Consider the following 23,331-nt stretch of genomic DNA (forward strand, 5'->3'; position numbering starts at 1 on the left):
GGGGAGACATCCACATGCTGCATGCCTGTTTTGCCCCCGGTGGAATCTGCTGATGAAGGCTCCTCTGACCAAAAAGACATGAGTGACAGGGAGGAGGAGAGTGTGGCAGACAGCTCAGAAGCAGATCAATTATTTAGCTCCTCCTTGGATTCAGAACAAGAGTTAATGATACAGCCATGCATGCGGAGAGCGATGCATAGGCAACAACAACTGAGAGATTATTATCAAAGAAAATGAGGCCACCTGTGGTTGGGTGGGGCTGTGGTAATTAGTGAGGCTGCTATAAAGAGCAGCCTGTGGGTTTGGCCATTGTGGAGGATTATCTGATCGTTGTGTTTCGTGACTGCTTTACTGACTTTGACCTTTTGTGTGCTGACTTTTCCCCGCTTTGAAACTAAACCAGAGCAAAGTGTGTTTCACTTTGTGAAAGAAGGACTGTGAATTGCCTCACAGCTGCAAGCTAAGTATCACAGAACTGATAAGGGACTTGTACAAATTACCAGTTTGTTTGGAGACCAGTGCTCTTTGCTATACCAAAAGAGGGCTTAGTTTAAGTGAATTTTCATTATAAAGAACATTGTTTTGAATTTTCAAACGTGTGTCTGTCTGAAATTTGTACCTGTGAATTTTTGGGAGGAGTGTACCAGAGAGCCCGACAGAACAAAAGGCAGCACCAGAGATGGATAGATGTCCATCTTTCTTTCTTTATTTTCTTTATTTAATTTTTATGCCGCCCTTCTCCTTAGACTCATGGTGGTTTACAACAGGTTAGCAATAGCACTTCTTAACAGAGCCACCATATTTGCCCCCACAATCCGGGTCCTCATTTTACCCACCTCGGAAGGATGGAAGGCTGAGTCAACCTTGAGCCGGTGATGAGATTTGAACCGCTGACCTACAGATCTACAGTCAGCTTCAGTGGCCTGCAGTACAGCACTCTACCTGCTGTGCCACCCCGGATGGACGAACTTGTTGACCTGCTGTGAGAGTTTTTGCCAGGGATGCTGGGACTCCTAATAAAGGAATCATTAACTTCAGAGGGTTGGTCATGTTTGGGGAGCTGGGTCAGAACGAAAACTTTTTGCACAAAGGGAAGAAACTGAGGCCCCTCACCCAATTGATCAGTAGCAGGAAAGCTCAAGAAGTTTAGAATAGCATTTTAATTGCCTTATTAGTTTTCTCTCCTTTGAAATATAAGGAAATGTATTGCTTTCAATTTTCGCTAAATGACATTATAACTATTATCTTTCCCAACTCATGTCATGAGTCCTTCAGGAGTGGGCAGTGTACAAAACTAACTAATTAAATGAAATCAAATAATGATTTTTCCTAAACTGAAAACCAATAAATAGGGCTCTGCCTCACACTTTTTATTGCATAACATCAGATAAAATGCAGGAGAAACAGTTAATGATTGCTGTGTAAGAGGAGACATCATTTTTTTTTATTATTATTATTATTATTATTATTATTATTATTATTATTATTATTAATTAGATTTGTATGCCGCCCCTCTCCGTAGACTCGGGGCAGCTCACAGCAATAATAAAACAATGTACAACAAATCTAATATTTAAAAGTAACTAAAAACCCCTTATTTTTTTAAAAAACAGAACATACACACAAACATACCATGCATAAACTATATAGGCTTGAGGGAGATGATTCAATTCCCCCATGCCTGACTGCAGAGGTGGGTTTTAAGAAGTTTACGAAAGGCAAGGAGGGTGGGGGCAATCCTAATCTCTGGGGGGGCTGGTTCCAGAGGGTCGGGGCCGCCACAGAGAAGGCTCTTCCCCTGGCTCCCGCCAGACGACATTGTTTAGTCGACGGGACCCGGAGAAGGCCAACTCTGTGGGATCTAATTCATGCGGCAGAATTTATTTATTTATTCAACTTTAAGCAGGATGGGATCTTATTTTAAATCTCAGAAGTGTATGTAATCTAACCATTTACAACGGAGCTGAGCCGACGCAGGAAAATATTGGGACAGTTTCATGTTCTGTATTAGATGATATTGTAAATTAGTGTTTGTCAAACCTGGGGACTTTAAAATGTGTGCATTTCAACTCCCAGAATTTCTAAGCCTTTTTAAAAGCTGCCGGGTTTGGCAAACTTGTTGTAAACGAAACAGAAGAATGAACGGGAAAAGAACACACGGGCACAACCTCTTTGTCGAAAACCAGAAGGCATTTTTAACCAAATTTATTCTGTGAAGAAAAACACTGAAGAGGTTTGATCTGAATCCCTGATTAGCTTTCACTCTAGATTTCAGATATATCATTTTATCCAATTGCTAATCAAAATAATCTCCCTCATCATATAAAGATTTTCAATTGCATCTCTATTTGAATTCTGAACTATAAATATGTTCGATTAACTTCAAAGACAGGATAGTGCACAAAATTTTTATCCCTCAAAACTAACATAGGAGAGAACGAGAAAGCTAGTTCTGTTTGGAGGCAAAGAAGCAAAGGATTTGGTTAAAATTCTTCTTCAGCATTTTTGCTGTGGCCACGCTTCAGCTGCAGAAGCCTCTCGATTGTCTCGGCCACGGTACGTTCGCCGTGGATCTTATTGTCTCTCGTGCGGATATTCACAGTCTCACAGGTCTTCTCCTTCTCACCAACAACTAAAAGACAAGAGGGGAAGAAAGTGAAGAAAAACAAGTTAACATCAGAAAAGGAGATGCAATGCATTGCTCTAAAATACTCAAGACTGAAGGCGCCTTCATTATGATAGAAACATAGACACATAGAAGACTGACGGCAGAAAAAGATCTCATGGTCCATCTAGTCTGCCCTTATACTATTTCCTGTATTTTATCTTACAATGGATATATGTTTATCCCAGGCATGTTTAAATTCAGTGACTGTTGGATTTACCAACCACCTCTGCTGGAAGTTTGTTCCAAGGATCTACCACTCTTTCAGTGAAATAATATTTTCTCATGTTGCTTTTGATCTTTCCCCCAACTAACTTCAGATTGTGCCCCCTTGTTCTTGTGTTCACTTTCCTATTAAAAACACTTCCCTCCTGAACCTTATTTAACCCTTTGACATATTTAAATGTTTCGATCATGTCCCCCCTTTTCCTTCTGTCCTCCAGACTATACAGATTGAGTTCATTAAGTCTTTCCTGATACGTTTTATACTTAAGACCTTCCACCATTCTTGTAGCCCGTCTTTGGACCCGTTCAATTTTGTCAATATCTTTTTGAAGGTGAGGTCTCCAGAACTGAACACAGTATTCCAAATGTGGTCTCACCAGCGCTCTATATAAGGGGATCACATTCTCCCTCTTCCTGCTTGTTATACCTCTAGATGGGCAGAAAATGATCATTGTCAGGACCAGTGAAGGGCTGTGGCCTTTGCAGGACGCCACACAAAACCCAGCGGCTGATCAGGTCCCACAGAGTTGGCCTTCTCCAGGTCCCGTCAACCAGACAATGTCGTCTGGTGGGGCCTAGGGGAAGAGCCTTCTCTGTGGTAGCCCCAGTGCTCTGGAATCAGCTCCTTCCAGAGATTCGTAGTGCCCCCTCGCCTTTCGCAAAAGCCTTATGACCCATCTATGTCGCCAGGGGTGGGCAACTAGTACATGCCCCCCCCTCTTTCTGACCATTAAATGTTATGTGTGGATGTGATTGAGTAAATTGACTGTTTTTTAAATTAATGAGCTTATAGTTTTAACTATTAGATTTGTATATGCGTTGTTTTTGCATTGTATTTTGTGAGCCGCCCCGGGTCCCCAGAGAGGGGCGGCATACAAGTCTAATAAATAATAATAATAATAATTTGCATCGTGAAAGCCAGAATTGAAAAATCAACAGAAGATCCAAAGTGCAGACTCTGTAAAGAAACAGATGAAACAATCGATCACATACTCAGCTGCTGCACAAAGATCGCACAGACTGACTACAAGCATAGACAAGATGCTGTGGCACAGATGATCCACTGGAACCTGTGCCAGAACTACCATTTACCAGTGGCAAAGAACTGGTGGGATCATAAGCCCGAAAAAGTGGTCGAAAATGAGCAAACAAAACTACTGTGGGACTTCCGACTTCAGACTGACCGAATTCTGAAGCATAACACAACAGACATCCTGATTGTGGAGAAAAAGAAAGTATGGATCATCGACATCGCAATCCCAGGGGACAGCAGAATTGAGGAGAAGCAGCTAGAGAAATTAGTGAAATACGAAGATCTAAAAATCGAGCTGGAACGACTCTGGCATAAGCCAGTGAAAGTGGTCCCAGTGGTACTTGGCACGCTGGGCACAGTACCAAAGGATCTCAGTGGACATTTGAAAACCATCGGAATTGACAAAATCTCCATCTGTCAATTGCAAAAGGCTGCTTTACTGGGATCGGCAAACATAATTCGCCGCTACATCACGCAGTCCTAGGTGCTTGGGAAGCGCCCAACTGGTGATGACATACGAAATCCAGCATAGTGATCTCGTTTGCTGTGTTGTATTGAATTAATAATAATAATAATAATAATAATAATAATAATAATAAATAGAAGGAAATCAACAACCGTTTATTGTGCATTTAAAGTAGGTTTTGCATGCTATTTGCATTTCAAAGCACTTGCACAGAAGCAAGATAGATGCAGATTCATGAAGTAAGATTGGCTTATTTATACTTACTCCTCTCTCGCAAATAAAGGCATTAGGAAAGTGTTAAAATAGAAAGGAATAATAATAAGAATAGAATAGAATAGAATAGAATAGAAGAACAGAATAAGGAGGTTCGGGAGCAGATGCACTTTGGGCACTTGGTCCAGAAAAGGTTAGCCATCACTGCGTTACACATTTCTGATGGTGTGTGTGTGTAACAGTTGTGTTTGATGTTGTCTATGTGTTTTGGTATGAAAACAGCACAACATTTTTGTTACTTCTTTCATTAGCACAATTTTTCTCAACCGTGGCAACCTTAAGACAGGTGAACTCCAACTCAACAAATATATTAACTTTTATGGAGTTTATTTAATATGAAAATATTCAATTTTAATGTTTTTCAACTGTATAATTTATATTTTTTAACTTTAAAATTCTTATTTGCATTTCATTCTACTTATATTAGTCTACTACAATAATAAAGATTTGACTGATGCAACTCGACAGGTGAATTCTGAGAGTTGAAGTCCACCTGCCTTAAAATCGCCAGTTGAAAAAAAACACTGGATTAGAGAGAAGAGCTTCTGATATAGCACAGCTTTCAGCATTTTCTGCCAATCTGAGAAGCCAGCAGAGCCGTTGGTGAAAGTGTATTGCTACAAATGAAGACCTAGTGCAATTAAATAGCTATAAAAGCCTGGAAAGTCAGATTTCTTCCAAAAGTGCCCCTCATTAAAAGGAGAACTCGTGCAACTAAATAAAGGTGCTTTTCTTGCATGTCAGAATACTGCTGGCAAAACAGCAACTTCGTACATTAACAAGCAGGCAACCGCTAATTAGTTTCTGAATGATGCTTTAAAGCAGATATTGCTCAAATGGAGCTACACGGAGTCCTTCGGGAGTTGGGCGGCATGCAAATTTAATTTAATTAATAAATAAATAAATACACACACACACATGCTGCACAGAGACACTGTTACCTAAAATAAAATTGTACTGGGCAAGCTGAGCATTTCTGATCTTCTTATTCAGAGTGCAACCATGGTCCACGTCAATATCCGCCATTAAACCAGCATCATGGAACTGTTGTTTCACCTTTGGGAGAACCAAATCAGCAATGTTTTAGCCTGTGCATGAAACAAACAACTGGAGGGAAGGGCATTTGGGGGCTTTGCAGTTCTCATCATCAAAATAGCACGTTTTGCTCCACCAATATGACATTAGAATAGTCTGTAGTCAAATTAATATTCATAAGTTAAACCCTATGATATCTATTCGGATAACATGTTTTTCAAAGATATTCAGATAGAGGCAGACGTGAAAACAAATTGTGCTTCCGTGTAAAAATAACTTGGTTGAGTATAAACATTAAAAATAGAACATTTAAAACATTAAAATACAAACTTTAAACAAAACCATACAAACAAAACAAACAAAACAATACATTTAACCTTTGTAACCCTTTTTATGGTAAATTGTGTTAATGTTGTATTTCCATTTATATATTTGTAGGTTAAACTGTATTCCCTGTACAGTTTTCGATTCTCAATATATATAACTACAGTGGTACCTCGACATACGAGTCTAATTCGTTCCAGACCCGAGCTCGTATGTAGATCAACTCGCATCTCGAACAAATGCCTTTAGACTTTGTTTTTTGCGCCGAGATAACTTGAAGCAAGGAGTTCTTGCGCCACCTAGTGGAAGCTCGGCTTGTGTCCCGAATTTGAGCTCGGGTGTCGAACAGAAATTTTGCTCGCGTCTCGGCTCGTAACTTGGAATACTCGCATGTGGAGCAGCTCGTATCTAGAGGTACTAGTGTATTAATATCACCTCTTATCATATATATTACTTACATATCTGTATATTCTGTTACATCTTTACTTTTACATTCAATCTCTTTTCTATACTTTGTACTTCTGATCTAGATACATTGCTTAAGACCACACAAATAAAGTGTTGCCATTGGAAACGTTACATACATGTAGAAACACGCATATAACTGCAGTCATAAACAAAATAGTTTCCCCAATCCCCCATGCCATCACTCTGCTAAACAGCTAATTCCAAAAACACTACCTTATGCCCTAGGACTGTAACAGCATGCGAAACGTTGCCCTATGTCAGCTTCCTGAAGTCCCGGAGTGCAAAAAAACGCCCAACAGACAAAACGGAAGTCCATTTTTTTCAAACTTCCGTTTTGCCTGCTGTTTTTTGCACTTCGGGGCTTCAGGAATTTTCCCTGAACCCTCCGGAGTGCAAAAAACAGCACAAGGGGCAAACCGGAAGTTCCGGTTTGCCCGTTTTTCACCCTCCCAGGTTTCGGTGAGGCCTGTGCGCATGCGCGGGGGGGCAGAGGGGATTGCAAGCATACACAGGGGCAGTGCTTGTGTGTGTGTACACATACATGGGGAGGAGGGAAGGGGTGTGAGCACATGCACACATTTATTTATTACTTAGATTTGTATGCCGCCCCTCTCCGAAGACTCGCTAGCACACACACCTTTTAGGCATGCGAACCAGAAAAGGTTCACCATCACTACCTTAGGATATTGAACCATATAGTAGGGCTGTATTATTATCCTTCTTGTTTTTCCTATTCCTTAGTACTATCATTCGTTGTTCCTATCTTATGATTTATGTTGGTTGCTTCTTATTTAGTATCTTATGCCTAACACTGAGTGCTGTATCTTATGATTTATTATTATCATTTTATTATTATGATCATGATTTATCACTTGTTGCTTGTATGAACATGCAGCAGAGACAAATTCCTTGTGTGTCCAGTCATGCTTGGCCAGAAAATAATATTCTCCTCTCTTTTCTATTCTATTCTTCTTTTGTATTGCATTGTCTCTACTCTACCCTTTTCTTTCTCTGCTCTACTTCTCTTCCCCTCTACTCTACTCAAAATCCCAAGCAGAAAAGCCTTTAATCACACTTAAATAGACAAATCTCCCAAAATATTCCTCTCTATTGGACAGCTTCTCAGTTCCCCTTTGATAGATGTTCACTATTTACAAATAGATTTGTAAATAAGGAGTTGGTCAAACTGTGAGTTGTATGCAAAGACTTCCTTTGCAATGCTAGTGGTTTGCATCTGTTCTTTGTGTGGGTTTTGTTCACATGTAGTAAAAGGATTTATGGAGTTTAGTCTCTGAGGACCCAGAATCCATTTATGCAGCCTGTAGATCAAAACTTTTTTCTGAGGAGTTTGCCATTATCTTTTTGGATATGTTCACGTCTTTATGCATTCCTAAGTTGATTTTGCATGTAGGACAAAATAAAAGTTAAAACTTACCTTTTGTGCATATTCATCACATGTTGGTCCAACTGGTATCACCATCACTTGCTGAGGAGATAACCAGAGTGGCCTTGGACAAAAGAGAAACAGCAGAAGTCACTGCTATATGTTTAAAGACAAGAGCAAATTCCTGTTAACTTTAGAGGGAGGCTAGCGACAATGACCTTGCACACTGCTATTAATTGTTAAGTACAGTGGTACCTCAAGATACGAACTCCTCGTCTTACGAACAACTCGTGATACGAACCCGGGGTTCAGAAAATTTTTGCCTCTTCTTACGAACTTTTTTCGAGTTACGAACCGGCGTTCGGAGACTGCTGGGAAGCCGGGTTCAGGGGGGTGCTGGGAAGCCCCCCAGGCCGGCTGCGACCTTTTGAAACAGCCGCGCCGCTTCCCATCTGTCACCTGAAGCCGAACGCCAAAGCCGAACTTCCGCGTTCGGCTTCAGGAGACAGCTGGGAAGCGGCGCGGCTCTTTTAAAAGGTCGCAGCCGGCCTGGGGGGCTTCCCAGCACCCCCCCGAACCCGGGTTCGGGGTTCGGGGGGTGCTGGGAAGCCCCCCAGGCCGGCTGTCACCTTTTAAAACAGCCGCGCCGCTTCCCAGCAGTCGCCGAAAGCCGTTTTTTTGCGGGGGGTTTTTTGGTTGCACGGATTAATTGACTTTACATTGTTTCCTATGGGAAACAATGTTTCGTCTTACGAACCTTTCGTCTTACGAACCTTTCGTCTTACGAACCTCCTCCTTGCACCAATTAAGTTCGTATCATGAGGTATTACTGTATTTCTTAGAAATACTTACAGTTGGGCTACACAGAATGGGCTCAAAAACTGTGCATTTCTTACAGTATTAAAAAAAATACTCTTCATAGCTCAGAATAGATCAGATCCTGATTCGATATCCTAGTTCTACCAATTAACTGAGATTGAACGTATAGACTGAAGGGCAGCATAGAAATCAAACAAACATTAATATTAATAACAACAACAACAACAGAGTTGGAAGGGACCTTAGAGGTCTTGTAGTCTAACCCCCTGTTTAGGCAGGAAACCCTAGAAACATAGAAACATAGAAGACTGACGGCAGAAAAAGACCTCATGGTCCATCTAGTCTGCCCTTATACTATTTAGCTACTTATACCCTACACCCTTATACCCTACACTACTTCAGACAGATGGTTATCCAACATCTGGTTAAAAACATCCAGTTGGAGCATTCACGACTTCTGGAGGCAAGCTGTTCCACTGATCAACCGTTCTGACTGTCAGGAAATTTCTCCTTCTAAGTTGCTTCTCTCTCTAGTTCTAAGTTGCTTCTCTCCTTGATTAGTTTCCACCCATTGCTTCTTGTTCTACCCTGAGATGCTTTCAAGAATAGCTTGACTCCTTCTTTGTGGCAGCCCCTGAGATATTGGAACCTGAGATATTGGAACACTATTATCATGTCTCCCTTGGTCCTTCTTTTCATTAAAGTAGCCATGCCCAGTTCTTGCAACCATTCTTCATATATTTTAGCCTCCAGTCCTCTAATCATACTTGTTGCTCTTCTCTGCACTCTGTCTAGAATCTCAACATCCTTTTTGCATCATGGTGACCAAAACTGAATGCAGTATTCCAAGTGTGGTCTTACCAAGGCCTTATAAAGTGATATTAACACTTCACGTGATCTTGATTCTATCCATCTGTTAATGCAGCCTAGTACTGTATTGGCTTTTTTGGCAGCTAAATAAATAGTACAAATCCTTCCATTCCCCACTATCCTGTCAGAGCTGTTTTGAATGGGAAGCAAAACATCTTAAAAAGAAAAAAAACAAGAAAGTCAAGTTGACTCTTGAAAAAGCACCTCTGAGAAATACAATATAATAATTATTGTAATTGACAGTTGTGATTTCATATTTTTGTGTACAGGTAGTCCTCGATATATGAGTACAACGAACCCCAAAATTTCCACTGATAAGCAAAACAGTTGTTACCTGAGTTGTGCCTCACTTTACACCTTTTTTTGACACAGTTGTTAATTGAACCACTGCAGTTGTTAAGTGAATCTGGGTTTCCTCCATTGTTATTTGTTGGAAGACAGTTGTGAAGGTTACACATAATTATCACATGTCCGCAGGACAGTGCAATTGTCATAAATACATCCACTTGTCAATCACCCAAATTTTGATCCCCATGGGAATGTTATAATGGTAAGTGTGAAAACTGGTCACGAGCCCAATTTTTTCAATGCTGTGTTGTAACTTTTTATTTTTTTTAATTTATTTATTTATTTTGTCCAATACACAATGAGGGTTTTAGTGGGTATATATCTATATACACATAGTAAAATACATGATGAAGGTTATAGAGGAGATACTCATAGTAAAATATATCTAAGAAAGAATAGAAAAGAAGATATAGTAATGGAACATATCAATGAAAGAATAGAAGAAGAGATATAGGAATAGAAGAAAGGTATAGGAGATATAGGAGATCAATAGGACAGGGACAGAAGGTTCTCTAGTGCACTTGTACTCGCCCCTTACTGACCTCTTAGGAATCTGGATAGGTCAATTGTAGATAATCTAAGGGTAAAGTGTTGGGGGTTTGGGGATGACACTATGGAGTCCGGGAATGAGTTCCACGCTTCGACAACTCGGTTACTGAAATCATATTTTTTACAGTCAAGTTTGGAATGGTTAATATTAAGTTTAAATCTGTTGTGTGCTCTTGTGTTGTTGTGGTTGAAGCTGAAGTAGTCGCCGACAGGCAGGACGTTGCAGCATATGATTTTGTGGGCAATAGTGGGCAAACTTCCAACAGTCACTAAACGAATGGTTCTAAGTCTGTTTAAAATAACAATACGATACCATTTGCCTCCATAGTTTTCAGTCAGGATAGCAATCATCCTCTCCACCGATCCCAAAATGGCACGATGTATGATCACCGGTCTGGTTTTGTCATTACCGTCATGGCTAGAAGATAAAATTAGCGCAATTCTCAAAACTCAGTTAACTAGGTGAGAATTATAAAATGCAAAATAAAACCACAGGACCTACTTACCTCATGAATGAGAGGTTGAATCTCAAAGGCAGCTGGAAATCCAACTGGATAGTGGCACATTGATGGTACCTGCCAATGGCATCCTTGATCTGGATATCAATCTTTGGTGGGGTGACAAGGAAGACGATGAGACAAAGAAACATGGACAGAATTCTTACAAACACTGAAGAAGCTTCTTGGATGAGAAGTGAAACATCTTCAAGGAAGGTGTCACCTGGCGGGGCCTAGGGGAAGGGCCTTCTCTGTGGCAGCTCCGGTTATTGGAATCACCCTCACCCTTGTGGCTTTCCGAAAGGTCTTAAAAACACACCTCTGCCAGAAGGCCTGTGACCGTTGAGCATTGGCATTCTGTTCTGGCTGATTGGATGAAAGTTTGTGTGTGATTGGACGAATTGGGTTGTATGGTTTTAATTGTTAGGGGGTTTAGATTAGATTTTATCTTTGGGTTTCTCACATTTTGTATATTGTATTTATACAACTACCTTGAGGGGGAAATTACATGCTACTTTTCTGTAAAAGTAGTCCTTGACTTTCGACTCTTCATTTAGCGACCGTTTGAAATTACGATGGGGCTGAAAAAAGTGACTTACGACTGCTTTTCCCCCTTACGACCAATGGCAGCATCCCTATGGTCACGTGATCAAAATTGGCAACTGACTCATATTTATGACAATCGCAGAGTCCTGGGCTTATGTGTTCCCTCTTCACCACCTTCCGATAAGCAAAGTCCGGAGGTGGGGTTTCGAGGACTTCTGTGTTTTTGTGATGCTGCGATTTCGCTGAGGCTCCCTTCACTGGGAAACCCTCCCTCCAGACTTCCGTTGCCAGCGAAGCGCCTGTTTTTGCGCTGCTGGGATTCCCCTGCAGCATTGGCAAAACACGGAAGTCCGGAGGTGGTGTTTCCCATGGAGGGGAACCTCAGGGGAATCCCAGCAGCACAAAACCGGGCACTTCGCTGGCAACAGAAGTCCGGAGGGGGGGCATCCCAGTGGCAGCGGCTTGGGTTTGTAAGGTGAAAATAGTTTGGAAGAAGAGACAAAAAAGAAGAGGCAAAAAACCCCCGGGTTGGTATCTCGAAAAGTTTGTATGACGAGGAGTTTGTAAGACGAGGTATCACTGTACTTTGACTTGGACTCTGATTTAGCTTGGATGCTGCCTGGAGCTATGACACTGACTCTGTAACCGTCCTCGGAGAGGGGCGGCATTCAAATCCAATTAAACTTAAACTGTATTTTTGTTTCATTTCAGCCCCCGGTAAGCTTCAGTGGTAGCTGAAAATTTATTTGCTCACTCAAGCTTTTAATTCTAAATGAATTTTCTATTATCCCTTGTTGCCTTGATTTTTAATATGACATTTTAATTCCACTTTTTAAAATCCTATTTTATGCCTAATTTGAAATTAGCGTCATAATGAAAAACATCCTCATATTGGATACGTTCCGCTGAGGTAAACATACCGTGGTGTCAAAAAGAACAAACATCTTTCCCTCCAGACTAGTTTCCAGATTATTCTCCTGCTTCTTGGTTAACACCTTCATTTAACAGTATGGTGTCTATATCTATTGTATTGTATTGTATTGTATTGTATTGTATTGTTTATTTTATTATATTATTTTATTTTATTATTTTATTTTATTATTTTATTTTTTATTTTATTATTTTATTTATTTTATTTATTTATTTTATTTCACAATCATTATAATCAGCGGCTACGTCCCAAACAGAGCGAAAGGTTTCCTGAGGTATTTCATTAGGATTTTTTCTCATATCTTGCTTTACAATCTAGTTCCCCTTGGTACAAATAATGCAAAGAATCATCTTTCTCTCTGAATTACACAGAAATGGGTGTGTTCCCTTCATTTTCATCTTCGAAAATGTCAGTGAAACGCTATCAATCAGATGTAACATTTTTGTTCCCAGCAACCCTACATGTCAGGCCTTCAAAACCAAGAATGAAATGTGTTGATACTTCCAAACTGAGTTCTTTATTTTTTCATATAGACAGAATCTTTCCAGATGAAAGACTTTCTGCATCTACCATATAATCTGAGAACGACTAGGGAGGGGCTGTCTTCACTCTATTTCTCTCATATAAAATATCACCACATTGCATCACATATACAAATCTATTACATGCTATTCTTCTATATACAATTTTGTTTAGCTAATAGTTTATTCTGGAACCAACTCTCCCTGGAGATCCACACCGCCCTCATTTTCCTTGCCTTTCGAAAGGAATTACAAACACATCAGGCCTGGGGACCGTGAATGATAGTTTCGCTCCGGCCACTGTATAAATGAGGAATGATTGTTTGTTTTTATTGTAATTTAGTAATTTTAATTGTAATTGTCGTTTGGCGGGCCCCAGGGGAAGAGCCTTCTCTGTGGCGGCCCCGGCCCTCTGAAACCAACTCCCCCCGGAGATTAGAACTGCCCCCACCCTCCCTGTCTTTCGTAAACTACTCAAGACTCATTTATACCGCCAGGCATGGGGGAGTTGAGATAGCCCTTCCCCCTAGGCCATTACAAGTTATGCATGGCATGTTTATGTGTATGTTTGGTTTTATAATAGGGGTTTTTAGTTGTTTTTATTATTGGATTGTACATGTTGTGTTTATTATTGTTGTTAGCCGCCCCGAGTCTGCGGAGAGGGGCGGCCTACAAATCCAATAAATTATTATTATTATTATTATTATTATTATTATTATTATTATTATTTATAGTTATTGTATTTATTTTTATTCTTGTGAGCTGCCCTGAGTCTGTGAGAAGGGCAGGTCAATGAAGGAAGGAAGGAAGGAAGGAAGGAAGGAAGGAAGGAAGGAAGGAAGGAAGGAAGGAAGGAAGGAAGGAAGGAAGGAAGGAAGGAATGATCCAGTGTTTTTCAACTCTGATTACTTGAAGATGTGTAGACTTCAACTGTCAGAATTCCCTCATCTTGCTGCCTGGGGAATTCTGGGAGTTGAAGTCCACACATTTTCAAGTGGCCAAGGTTGAAAAACACTGGTCTACTCCACCCCTCAGATCAACCCCCCTGATAAGAATTACTTATTCAACAGGCAAAGAGGAAGGTTAAGAAGAAGCGAGCTAGCTTGTCACACGCATACACCAATATGTCCCCATTTTACGATACAGGAGTATCGTAAAATGAGGACATGTTTTCTCGCCCTCCTGCCTGAATATTCTGTTATATAGCCTCAGAGCCCTGAAGAGAATTATGGTGTAATGGGTGTCAAGTACAGCTAAGCGAACAGTACCCAGCCAATAGCTTCTGTAATGAAACCAATTACAAAAACAGCTTCAAGGAAAACGAAACAAGTGTTTTAAAATGTCTTAGAAACATAGAAGACTGACGGCAGAAAAAGACCTCATGGTCCATCTAGTCTGCCCTTATACTATTTCCTGTGTTTTATCTTACAATGGATATATGTTTATCCCAGGCATGTTTAAATTCAGTTACTGTGGATTTACCAACCATGTCTGCTGGAAGTTTGTTCCAAGGATCTACTATACTCTTTCAGTAAAATAATATTTTCTCACGTTGCTTTTGATCTTTCCCCCAACTAACTTCAGATTGTGTCCCCTTGTTCTTGTGTTCACTTTCCCATTAAAAACACTTCCCTCCTGAACCTTATTTAACCTATTAACATATTTAAATGTTTCGATCATGTCCCCCCTTTTCCTTCTGTCCTCCAGACCAGTGATTTTCAACCTTTTTTGAGCTGCGGCACATTTTTTACATTTACGAAACCCTGGGGCACATTGAGCGGGGGGAGGGGGGGGCTAAAAAAAGTTTGGACAAAAAAATTCTCTCTCTCTCTTCCTCTCTTTCGCTCTTTCTTTCTCCCTCCCTCTTTCTCACCCTTCCTTCTTTCTCTCTCCATCCCTCTTTCTTTCTCTTCCTTCCTCCCTCTCTTTTTTGCTCTCTTTCTCTCTCCCTCCCTCCCTCCCTCTATGTCTTTCTCTCTCTCTCCTTCCCTCCCTCCCTCTCTTTCTCTCTCTCTATTGCTTTCTTTCTTTCACTTTCTCTCTCTCTTGCTTTCTTTCTCTTGTTCTCTTTCTCTCTCTCACTCTTTCTCTCTCTTGCTTTCTCTCTCTCTCTCTTCTTTCTTTCTTTCTCTCTTGCTTTCTTTCTCTTGTTCTCTTTCTCTCTCTCACTCTTTCTCTCTCTTGCTTTCTTTCTCTCTCTCTTCTTTCTTTCTTTCTCTCTTGCTTTCTTTCTCTTGTTCTCTTTCTCTCTCTCACTCTTTCTCTCTCTTGCTTTCTTTCTCTCTCTCTTCTTTCTTTCTTTCTCTCTTGCTTTCTTTCTCTCTCTGAGCTTCGCGGCACACCTGACCATGTCTCACGGCACACTAGTGTGCCGCGGCACACTGGTTGAAAAACACTGCTCCAGACTATACAGATTGAGTTCATTAAGTCTTTCCTGATACGTTTTATGCTTAAGACCTTCCACCATTCTTGTAGCCTGTCTTTGGACCCGTTCAATTTTGTCAATATCTTTTTGTAGATGAGGTCTCCAGAACTGAACACAGTATTCCAAATGTGGTCTCACCAGCGCTCTATATAAGGGGATCTTGTTAAGGTGTTTTACTAACCTTTGGCCCGTAAAAAGCTCCATCTCCAGGGTTCAATTCCCATTTCTCGCCAAACTCATTCAGGCTATTTTCAAGTTGCTAATGGAAAATGATATGCCAAGTATTAATTAATTAATTTATTTATTTATTAGTTGTTCTAAGCAAAATGATTGGTTGTTTCTTTTCTTCTCAACACAAACATTAGAGAAGTTTATTTCTTACTTTGGTGAGTATGTATGTATGTTTGCATACCCAAGTGACTGCTTCACTTGTTTTAATTTGTTAACTTGCCTGGAGTCTTAAGAAGCTGGCAAATATATAAAATACAATATTCCCCTGGCTATCCTATTATCTGGAAACCCTCTTTCTTCCAGTCTCAGAATCCCTTAAAGTTGGATTCTTTAAGTGCTGAGCATCAGTTAGTTATATACGTCACATGCTTTTAGACTAAATTTACCTATAAGTATGATCCACTAAAATTATTTTGTCTGGCAATGGATTCTTCAGTCTAAATTTGTTAGGTAGAAGAACCATTTAAATCTATAGTAGCCCAAAGTTCATGGCAGCCTACGGATATGATAGCCAAAGATCAAAAGGAATCACCTTCGTGCTACAGTTCACAAATTATATGCCTTTTAATAAAAGCTGTCAATCCAAAAGATTGTGCCAAGCTTGTTCATTTCAAAAGGGTCATTCCCTTTTTGGCCTCCTAAAATTGGTCCCCCTCAATCCTCATGCTAACAGCTCCTTCTGCAAAGTTTCTGAAAGACGGTCGAATTGAGCAGCCTTTCCTGCTGCCTCTGATCTATATGGAACTTGTGCATCTAAGGTTATAGGGAAAAAATGCACATTAAAAATGTGTTCTTTTTTCATCCCCTCTAAAAAAGGGTATTTGAGGACATCAGGGGCTGCAGATTCAGTACAATTTTACTTCCAAACTATCAATTGGAAATTATGTATTTGGAAACAGCTTTCTGACACTGTTTTATGTTGGTCATTATAGGAAATATGAACATAAGAATTTAAGAACATAAGAAGAGCCATGCTGAATCAGGCCAAAGCCCATCAAGCCTAGCATTCTGTGTCACACAGTGGCCCACCAATTGGGGGATCTTGAGCAGAAAGAGAAGGCAAGACCCTCCCTTTCCCTTGACCCCCCCAACAAATGGTACCCAAGGGGATCCTTCCTGACTCAACCAACATAGAGATGGCCATTAAAACGAACAAATCCATTAAAATGAAAATCCGTTTAAATTAACAAATAAAACAAATGAAAATATATTTAGGACACAAATACCTTTTCAGCTTCATTCCACACTTCAATATCTCCAAGGAATTTTTCAGGACGGGTAGAGAGATGAAGCTTGAAGGAAAAACCAAAGACTTCATACACGGTGCGCAAGAATTCCAAGCAGTTTTTGATCTCCCCTTCAATCTGTCCACAAAACGAAAAGATCCAATGTGATCAATAGCCATTTGTTTTTATAACACTATTTTTCTTAAATTACCTTAAATCAGGGGTGCCAAACTCAATTTTATTTTATTTTTAAAAAATATTTTTATTGTTTTTCTTTAAACAAACAAGACAGACATTTAACATTTAAAGGAGCTACCATTGCTCCGCTTGTCTTAGAAGTCTAACTAATACCAAAAAAAAATAAAAATCTAACTATAGTCAGATCAATACAGAAATACAATTTTTAATATTTCTACATTCTTTTTAAATTTACCTCTGCGTTTCCATCTTTATATTATAATTCATATAACTCAAATAAGTTCTCCTGTCTATAAAATATCATTTTGATAATATAATTAAACTAATTAAAATCAATTAATTAAACAAATAATAAAAAAGCATTTAAAATTATTAATATTACAAAAATACTCTATCATTATACTATTTTTAATCTATTACTTTATATCTGTTATAACAATATTTTGTAATAATTAAAATCACTGATTCAATCTAAAAAGAAAAAATAAACCTTATCCTTTTAATTTCTTAATACTCTACCATATATATATTCAATTTCATAAATTCAAATGATTATAAATTCTTATATAATTTTAAAACTATTTTTTAAGATTCCACCTTTTATACATATTTTTTATCCCATATTTTATAAAATCCTGTTTCTGCTTGATTATTCAAGCGTCTTGTCATCATGTCTAAGTCTGCACATTCCATTATTTTTTTAAATACTTCTTCATCTTTTGGTATTTTCTTTTCTTTCCATTTCTGCCAAACTCAATTTTATTGAGGGCCACATCAGGGTTGTGTTTGACCTTGGGGAGGAGGGGTATGCGGCCAGGGGGCATGGCCAGCTCGACTTCACTCGTGTGAGGGGCGCCTATGGTGGCCCAAGTGCTCAGCCAGTGAAAATGGGCTGGATCTGACCCTTGGGCCTTGAGTCTGGCACCCCTGCCCTGGGTCATTTCTCACCTGCTCCATGGCACAAAATATGTGAGCGTCATCTTGCTGGAACCGCCTCACTCGGGTGAGACCAGTCAACGTCCCAGATAGTTCGTTGCGGTGCAGGACTCCAAAGTCAGCCAGGCGCAGAGGCAGCTCCCTCCATGATCTCGGCCGATGATCAAACATAAGGCTGAAGAAAGCAAGACAAATTGTTGACATCTGCCTGGGATGACATTTCTGAGAACTTGAGAAGAATCAAAAAGAGCCTTGAAAAGCAGATGCTTTTCTACAAATCTGCCAAGTTTCCCCAACCAGAAGTTCTCCAGATAGATAGAAACATAGAAACATAGAAGATTGATGGCAGAAAAAGACCTTGTGGTCTATCTAGTCTGCCCTTATACTATCGCCTGTATTATCTTAGGATGGATATATGTTTATTCCAGGTATGTTTAACTTCAGTTACTGTATATTTACCAACCACGTCTGCTGGAAGTTTGTTCCAAGCATCTACTACTCTTTCAGTAAAATAATATTTTCTCACGTTGCTTCTGATCTTTCCCCCAACTAACCTCAGATTGTGTCCCCTTGTTCTTGTGTTCACTTTCCTACTAAAAGCACTTCCCTCTTGAACCTTATTTAACCCTTAAATAAGATAAGGACTAGAGCCATGTTGGCGAACTTATGACATGCGTGAAACACAGAGCCATATCTGTAGGCATGCGAGCTGTTGCCACAGCTCAGTTCCAGCGCACATCTGTGCGCCAGCCAGCTGATTTTTTGGACCGCCCCTCCCCTCCAAGGAGTCTCCACACGGCCTGTTTTGGATGTCAGGTAAGTACAGGGCTCTCAAGGAGGCTCTGGGAGGCTGTTTTTGGCCTCCAGAGGGCTTCCAGGGGGTGGAGGAGGCCATTTCTGTCCTCCCCAGCCTCTAAGAGTCTCTGGTACCTGGGTGAAAAACAGGCCATTCATTCATTCATTCATTCATTCATTCATTCATTCATTCATTCATTCATTCATTCATTCATTCATTAGATTTGTATGCTGCCCCTCTCCGTAGACTCGGGGCAGCTAACAACAATAATAAAACAGCATGGTCCATGTGCCAAAAGGAGGGTGTGGGGCCTGCGCGCATGCATGCGCAACACCTGTAATTCCATGCACTCCAGCACACATGTACACGATTCTCCCCCGGCATGTGATGGAACACCCGTTTTTCGCTCTCTCCAGGCTTCAGAGCTTTCCTAGGAGCCTGAGAAGGATGAAAACAGCCTACCCTTACCCCTCGGAGGCAGAAAACGGCCCATTTGCCGAGTTGTGGTTGAACCGGAAGGTCTGTTTTTTTGCTCTCCCCAAGCTCCTGAGCCTTTCTAGGAACCCAAGGAAGGGTGAAAATTGCCTTCCCCATCTCCCTGGGAGCCCTCTGGAGGCCAGAAATGGCCCATTTCCCAACTTCTTCAAGTTGGAAAACGGGCCATTTCTGGCCTCCAGAGTGCGAAGGCCGTTTTCGCCCTCCCTGGGCTCCTAGAAAAGCTCTGGAGAGCAAAAAAACCCAGGCCTTCCCAACTCCCTCCGGAGGCTGAAAACAGGCTGTTTCCCAACTCTCAGTGGGCCCAGGAGGCCTGAAAATCAGCTTGGCGCGGGACCTGAGCCTGCATGCCCACTGATATGGCTCCACATGCCACTTGTGGCACGCGTTCCAGAGGTTCGCCATCATGGTTCTAGACTAGGAGTCTCAAACCCAGGCCACATTAAGACTTGTGGACTTTAACTCCCATAATTCCTCAGGCAGCAAAGCTCAACACCTCATCTCAGCCAAGCTGGCTGAGGAATTCTGGGGGTTGAAGTCCACAAGTCTTAAAGTGACCCGGGTTTTTGAGACCTCTGGTCTAGACCAAAGTAGAATTAGGAAAGGGCGAAAAAGAGCAAGTGAATTTAAAAGTTGGCACAAATCCAATACCAGTGTCCAGGACAGTTCATGGGCTTCAGAGCAAATGTTTCCTTCTCCACTTCAAACGAAAACATGTTGTCGCTGTAATGCTGCCAATGGCCAGAGGTCACCCAAAGCTTGCTGTTGTAGACGTTTGGAGACACAACTTCTTGGAAGCCTCGTTTTCGATACTCGCTCTGTGAAAAAATCAGAGTCAGAGCCACATTTAGCAGAGAATCATAAACAGGTAGTCCTCAATGTTAGACCACAATGAGCCCAACTTTTTTACCGCTAAGAGGGACAACTGTTAAGTGAGTTTTGCCCCATTTTTATTACCTTTCTTGCCACAACATTCATTCATTCATTCATTCATTTATCCATCCATCCATCCATCCATCCATCCATTCACTCATTCATTGGATTTGTATGCCGCCCCTCTCCGTGGACTCGGGGTGGCTCACAACAAACATAGAATACATAGTAAAACAATTTGATCCAATTAAGTATGATTAAAAAACTTTTAAACGATCCTAAAAACTTAATGCATTCCATGTATCATTCACTCAATAGATCACTCTAATAAGTGAATCACTTAACAGTTCAGTTAGTAACATGGTTGTGAGCTGAAAAAAGTTGATCACATGTTCCCTGGGACATGTAACAATCCAATATTAAAACAACTAAAAAAACCCTTATTATAAAACCAAACATACATACAAACATATCATGCATAAATTGTAACGGCCTAGTGGGAAAGAGTATCTCAGTTCCCCCATGCCTGACGGCAAAGGTGGGTTTTAAGAAGCTTACAAAAGGCTAGGAGGGTGGGGGCAATTCTAATCTCTGGGTGGAGTTGGTTCCAGAAGGCCGGGGCCGCCACAGAGAAGGCTCTTCCCCTGGGTCCCGCCAAACAACATTGTTTAGTTGACGGGACCCGGAGAAGGCCCACTCTGTGGGACCTAACTGGTCGCTGGGATTCGTGCAGCAGAAGGCGGTCCCTGAGATAATCTGGTCCAGTGCCATGAAGGGCTTTATAGGTCATAACCAACACTTTGAATTGTGACCGGAAACTGATCGGCAACCAATGCAGACTGCGGAGTGTTGGTGTAACATGGGCATATTTGGAGAAGCCCATGATTGCTCTCGCAGCTGCATTCTGCATGATCTGAAGTTTCCGAACACTTTTCAAAGGTAGCCCCATGTAGAGAGCATTGCAGTAGTCGAGCCTCGAGGTGATGAGGGCATGAGTGACTGTGAGCAGTGAGTCCCGGTCCAAATAGGGCAGCAACTGGTGCACCAGGCGAACCTGGGCGAACGCTCCCCTTGCCACAGCTGAAAGATGTTTCTCTAATGTGAGCTGTGGATCGAGGAGGACGCCCAAGTTGCGGACCCTCTCTGAGGGGGTCAATGACTCCCCCCCCCCCCCCAGGGTGATGGACGGACAGATGGAATTGTCCTTGGGAGGCAAAACCCACAGCCACTCCGTCTTATCAGGGTTGAGTTTGAGTCTGTTGACACCCATCCAGGCCCCAACAGCACATCACTTCCACTGCTTCGCTGACTGGATAAGGGGTGGAGATGTAGAGCTGGGTATCATCTGCATACTGATGATACCTCACCCCATGCCCTTGGATGATCTCACCCAGTGGTTTCATGTAGATATTAAATAGCAGGGGGGAGAGGACCGACCCCTGAGGTACCCCACAAGGGAGCAACCTAGAGGTCGACCTCTGATCCCCACTAACACCGACTGCGACCGACCGGAGAGGTAGGAGGAGAACCACTGAAGAACAGTGCCTCCCACTCCCAACCCCTCCAGCCTGTGCAGAAGGATACCATGGTCGATGGTATCGAAAGCCGCATTGACCACGGTAGCATGATTAGTGTAAACCTGAACATTGTGTAAAAGCTGTAATGCAGCCAGGGTCATTTCTCCTGCAGCAAGGAGATATCTAAACTACTGTATGAAGAACTGAAGCAAGGAGTGCTACTTGATACTAAAGAAATGAATTGTTATGACTTACCTTGATATATCCAATCAGTGTATTATAGACGTAAGCACCCTTCGGAAGGAAGAAACAGCTACCAGGACTGAGTTCATGGAAGAAAAAGAGTTCTTGATCCTTTGGGATTAAAAAAAAAAAAGTTTTTCTATTTATTTTCTCTTTATTGCACTATGGTTGGAAAATATTCAGATGAACAATTCTTTTCTAAGATCACATTTGCTGCTACATTGATTATGATCATAGAAACATAGAAGTCTGACGGCAGAAAAAGACCTCATGGTCCATGTAGTCTGCCCTTATACTATTTTCTGTATTTTATCTTAGGATGGGTATATGTTTATCCCAGGCATGTTTAAATTCAGTTACTGTGGATTTATCTACCACGTCTGCTGGAAGTTTGTTCCAAGCATCTACTACTCTTTCAGTAAAATAATATTTTCTCATGTTGCTTTTGATCTTTCCCCCAACTAACTTCAGATTGTGTCCCCTTGTTCTTGTGTTCACTTTCCTATTAAAAACACTTCCCTCCTGGACCTTATTTAACCCTTTAACATATTTAAATGTTTCGATCATGTCCCCCTTTTCCTTCTGTCCTCCAGACTATATAGATTGAGTTCATTAAGTCTTTCCTGATACGTTTTATGCTTAAGACCTTCCACCATTCTTGACCCGTTCAATTTTATCAATATCTTTTTGTAGGTGAGGTCTCCAGAACTGAACACAGTATTCCAAATGTGGTCTCACCAGCACTCTATATAGCGGGATCATAATCTCCCTCTTCCTGCTTGTTATACCTCTAGCTATGCAGCCAAGCATCCTACTTGCTTTCCCTACCGCCTCACTGCACTGTTCACCCATTTTGAGACTGTCAGAAATCACTACCCCTAAATCATGTCCCACAAACCACTAAAACCAAGTGCATCACAAATTATAAGATGTAATTAAGGAACAAGTAAAACCACTAAAAAAAATCCCTTAAATCAGAAATAAAGTTGGCACCATCCCCAATACTAACATGCTGCACCCTTTAAAAACCAAGTCTTGCAACCTGGCTGAAAGAGATACAGAGAATCTGTTTCCTGCATGATTTACTTAATAATATCCTCTCCCTTTCTCCAAAATCTTCCCCAAAATAGAGACTAGGTAGAAGTTAATCAGGGTTGAGAGATGACTTCTTCAAACGGAGGGATGGTACATTATGGCTTAGAAACATAGAAGATTGACGGTAGAAAACGACCTCATGGTCCATCTAGTCTGCCCTTATACTATTTCCTGTATTTTATCTTAGGATGGATATATGTTTATCCTAGGCGTGTTTAAATTCAGTTACTGTGGATTTACCAACCACGACTGCTGGAAGTTTGTTCCAAGGATCTACTACTCCTTCAGTAAAATAATATTTTCTCATGTTGCTTCTGATTTCCCCCCCAACTATCCTCAGAT

General features: G+C 41.0%; 1 protein-coding gene across 1 annotated transcript in view; it reads right to left on the reverse strand.

Annotated features, from left to right (window-relative positions):
* Positions 1-2,171: 2,171 nt before the first annotated feature.
* TARS1 (threonyl-tRNA synthetase 1) overlaps positions 2,172-23,331 on the reverse strand; it is a 46,731-nt gene continuing 25,571 nt past the window's right edge. The window contains exons 10-19 of the mRNA XM_070743486.1: positions 21,907-22,005; positions 19,913-20,079; positions 17,983-18,145; positions 16,837-16,974; positions 15,561-15,638; positions 10,966-11,066; positions 10,773-10,877; positions 7,925-7,997; positions 5,604-5,718; positions 2,172-2,632 (exon numbers count right to left, since the gene is read on the reverse strand). Coding sequence (XP_070599587.1) covers positions 2,484-2,632; positions 5,604-5,718; positions 7,925-7,997; positions 10,773-10,877; positions 10,966-11,066; positions 15,561-15,638; positions 16,837-16,974; positions 17,983-18,145; positions 19,913-20,079; positions 21,907-22,005 — 1,188 coding nt within the window. The 3' untranslated portion in view covers positions 2,172-2,483. The remainder of the gene's footprint in view (positions 2,633-5,603; positions 5,719-7,924; positions 7,998-10,772; positions 10,878-10,965; positions 11,067-15,560; positions 15,639-16,836; positions 16,975-17,982; positions 18,146-19,912; positions 20,080-21,906; positions 22,006-23,331) is intronic.

This window comes from Erythrolamprus reginae, chromosome 2 (genome assembly GCF_031021105.1).
Source record: "Erythrolamprus reginae isolate rEryReg1 chromosome 2, rEryReg1.hap1, whole genome shotgun sequence".
NCBI lineage: Eukaryota > Metazoa > Chordata > Lepidosauria > Squamata > Dipsadidae > Erythrolamprus > Erythrolamprus reginae.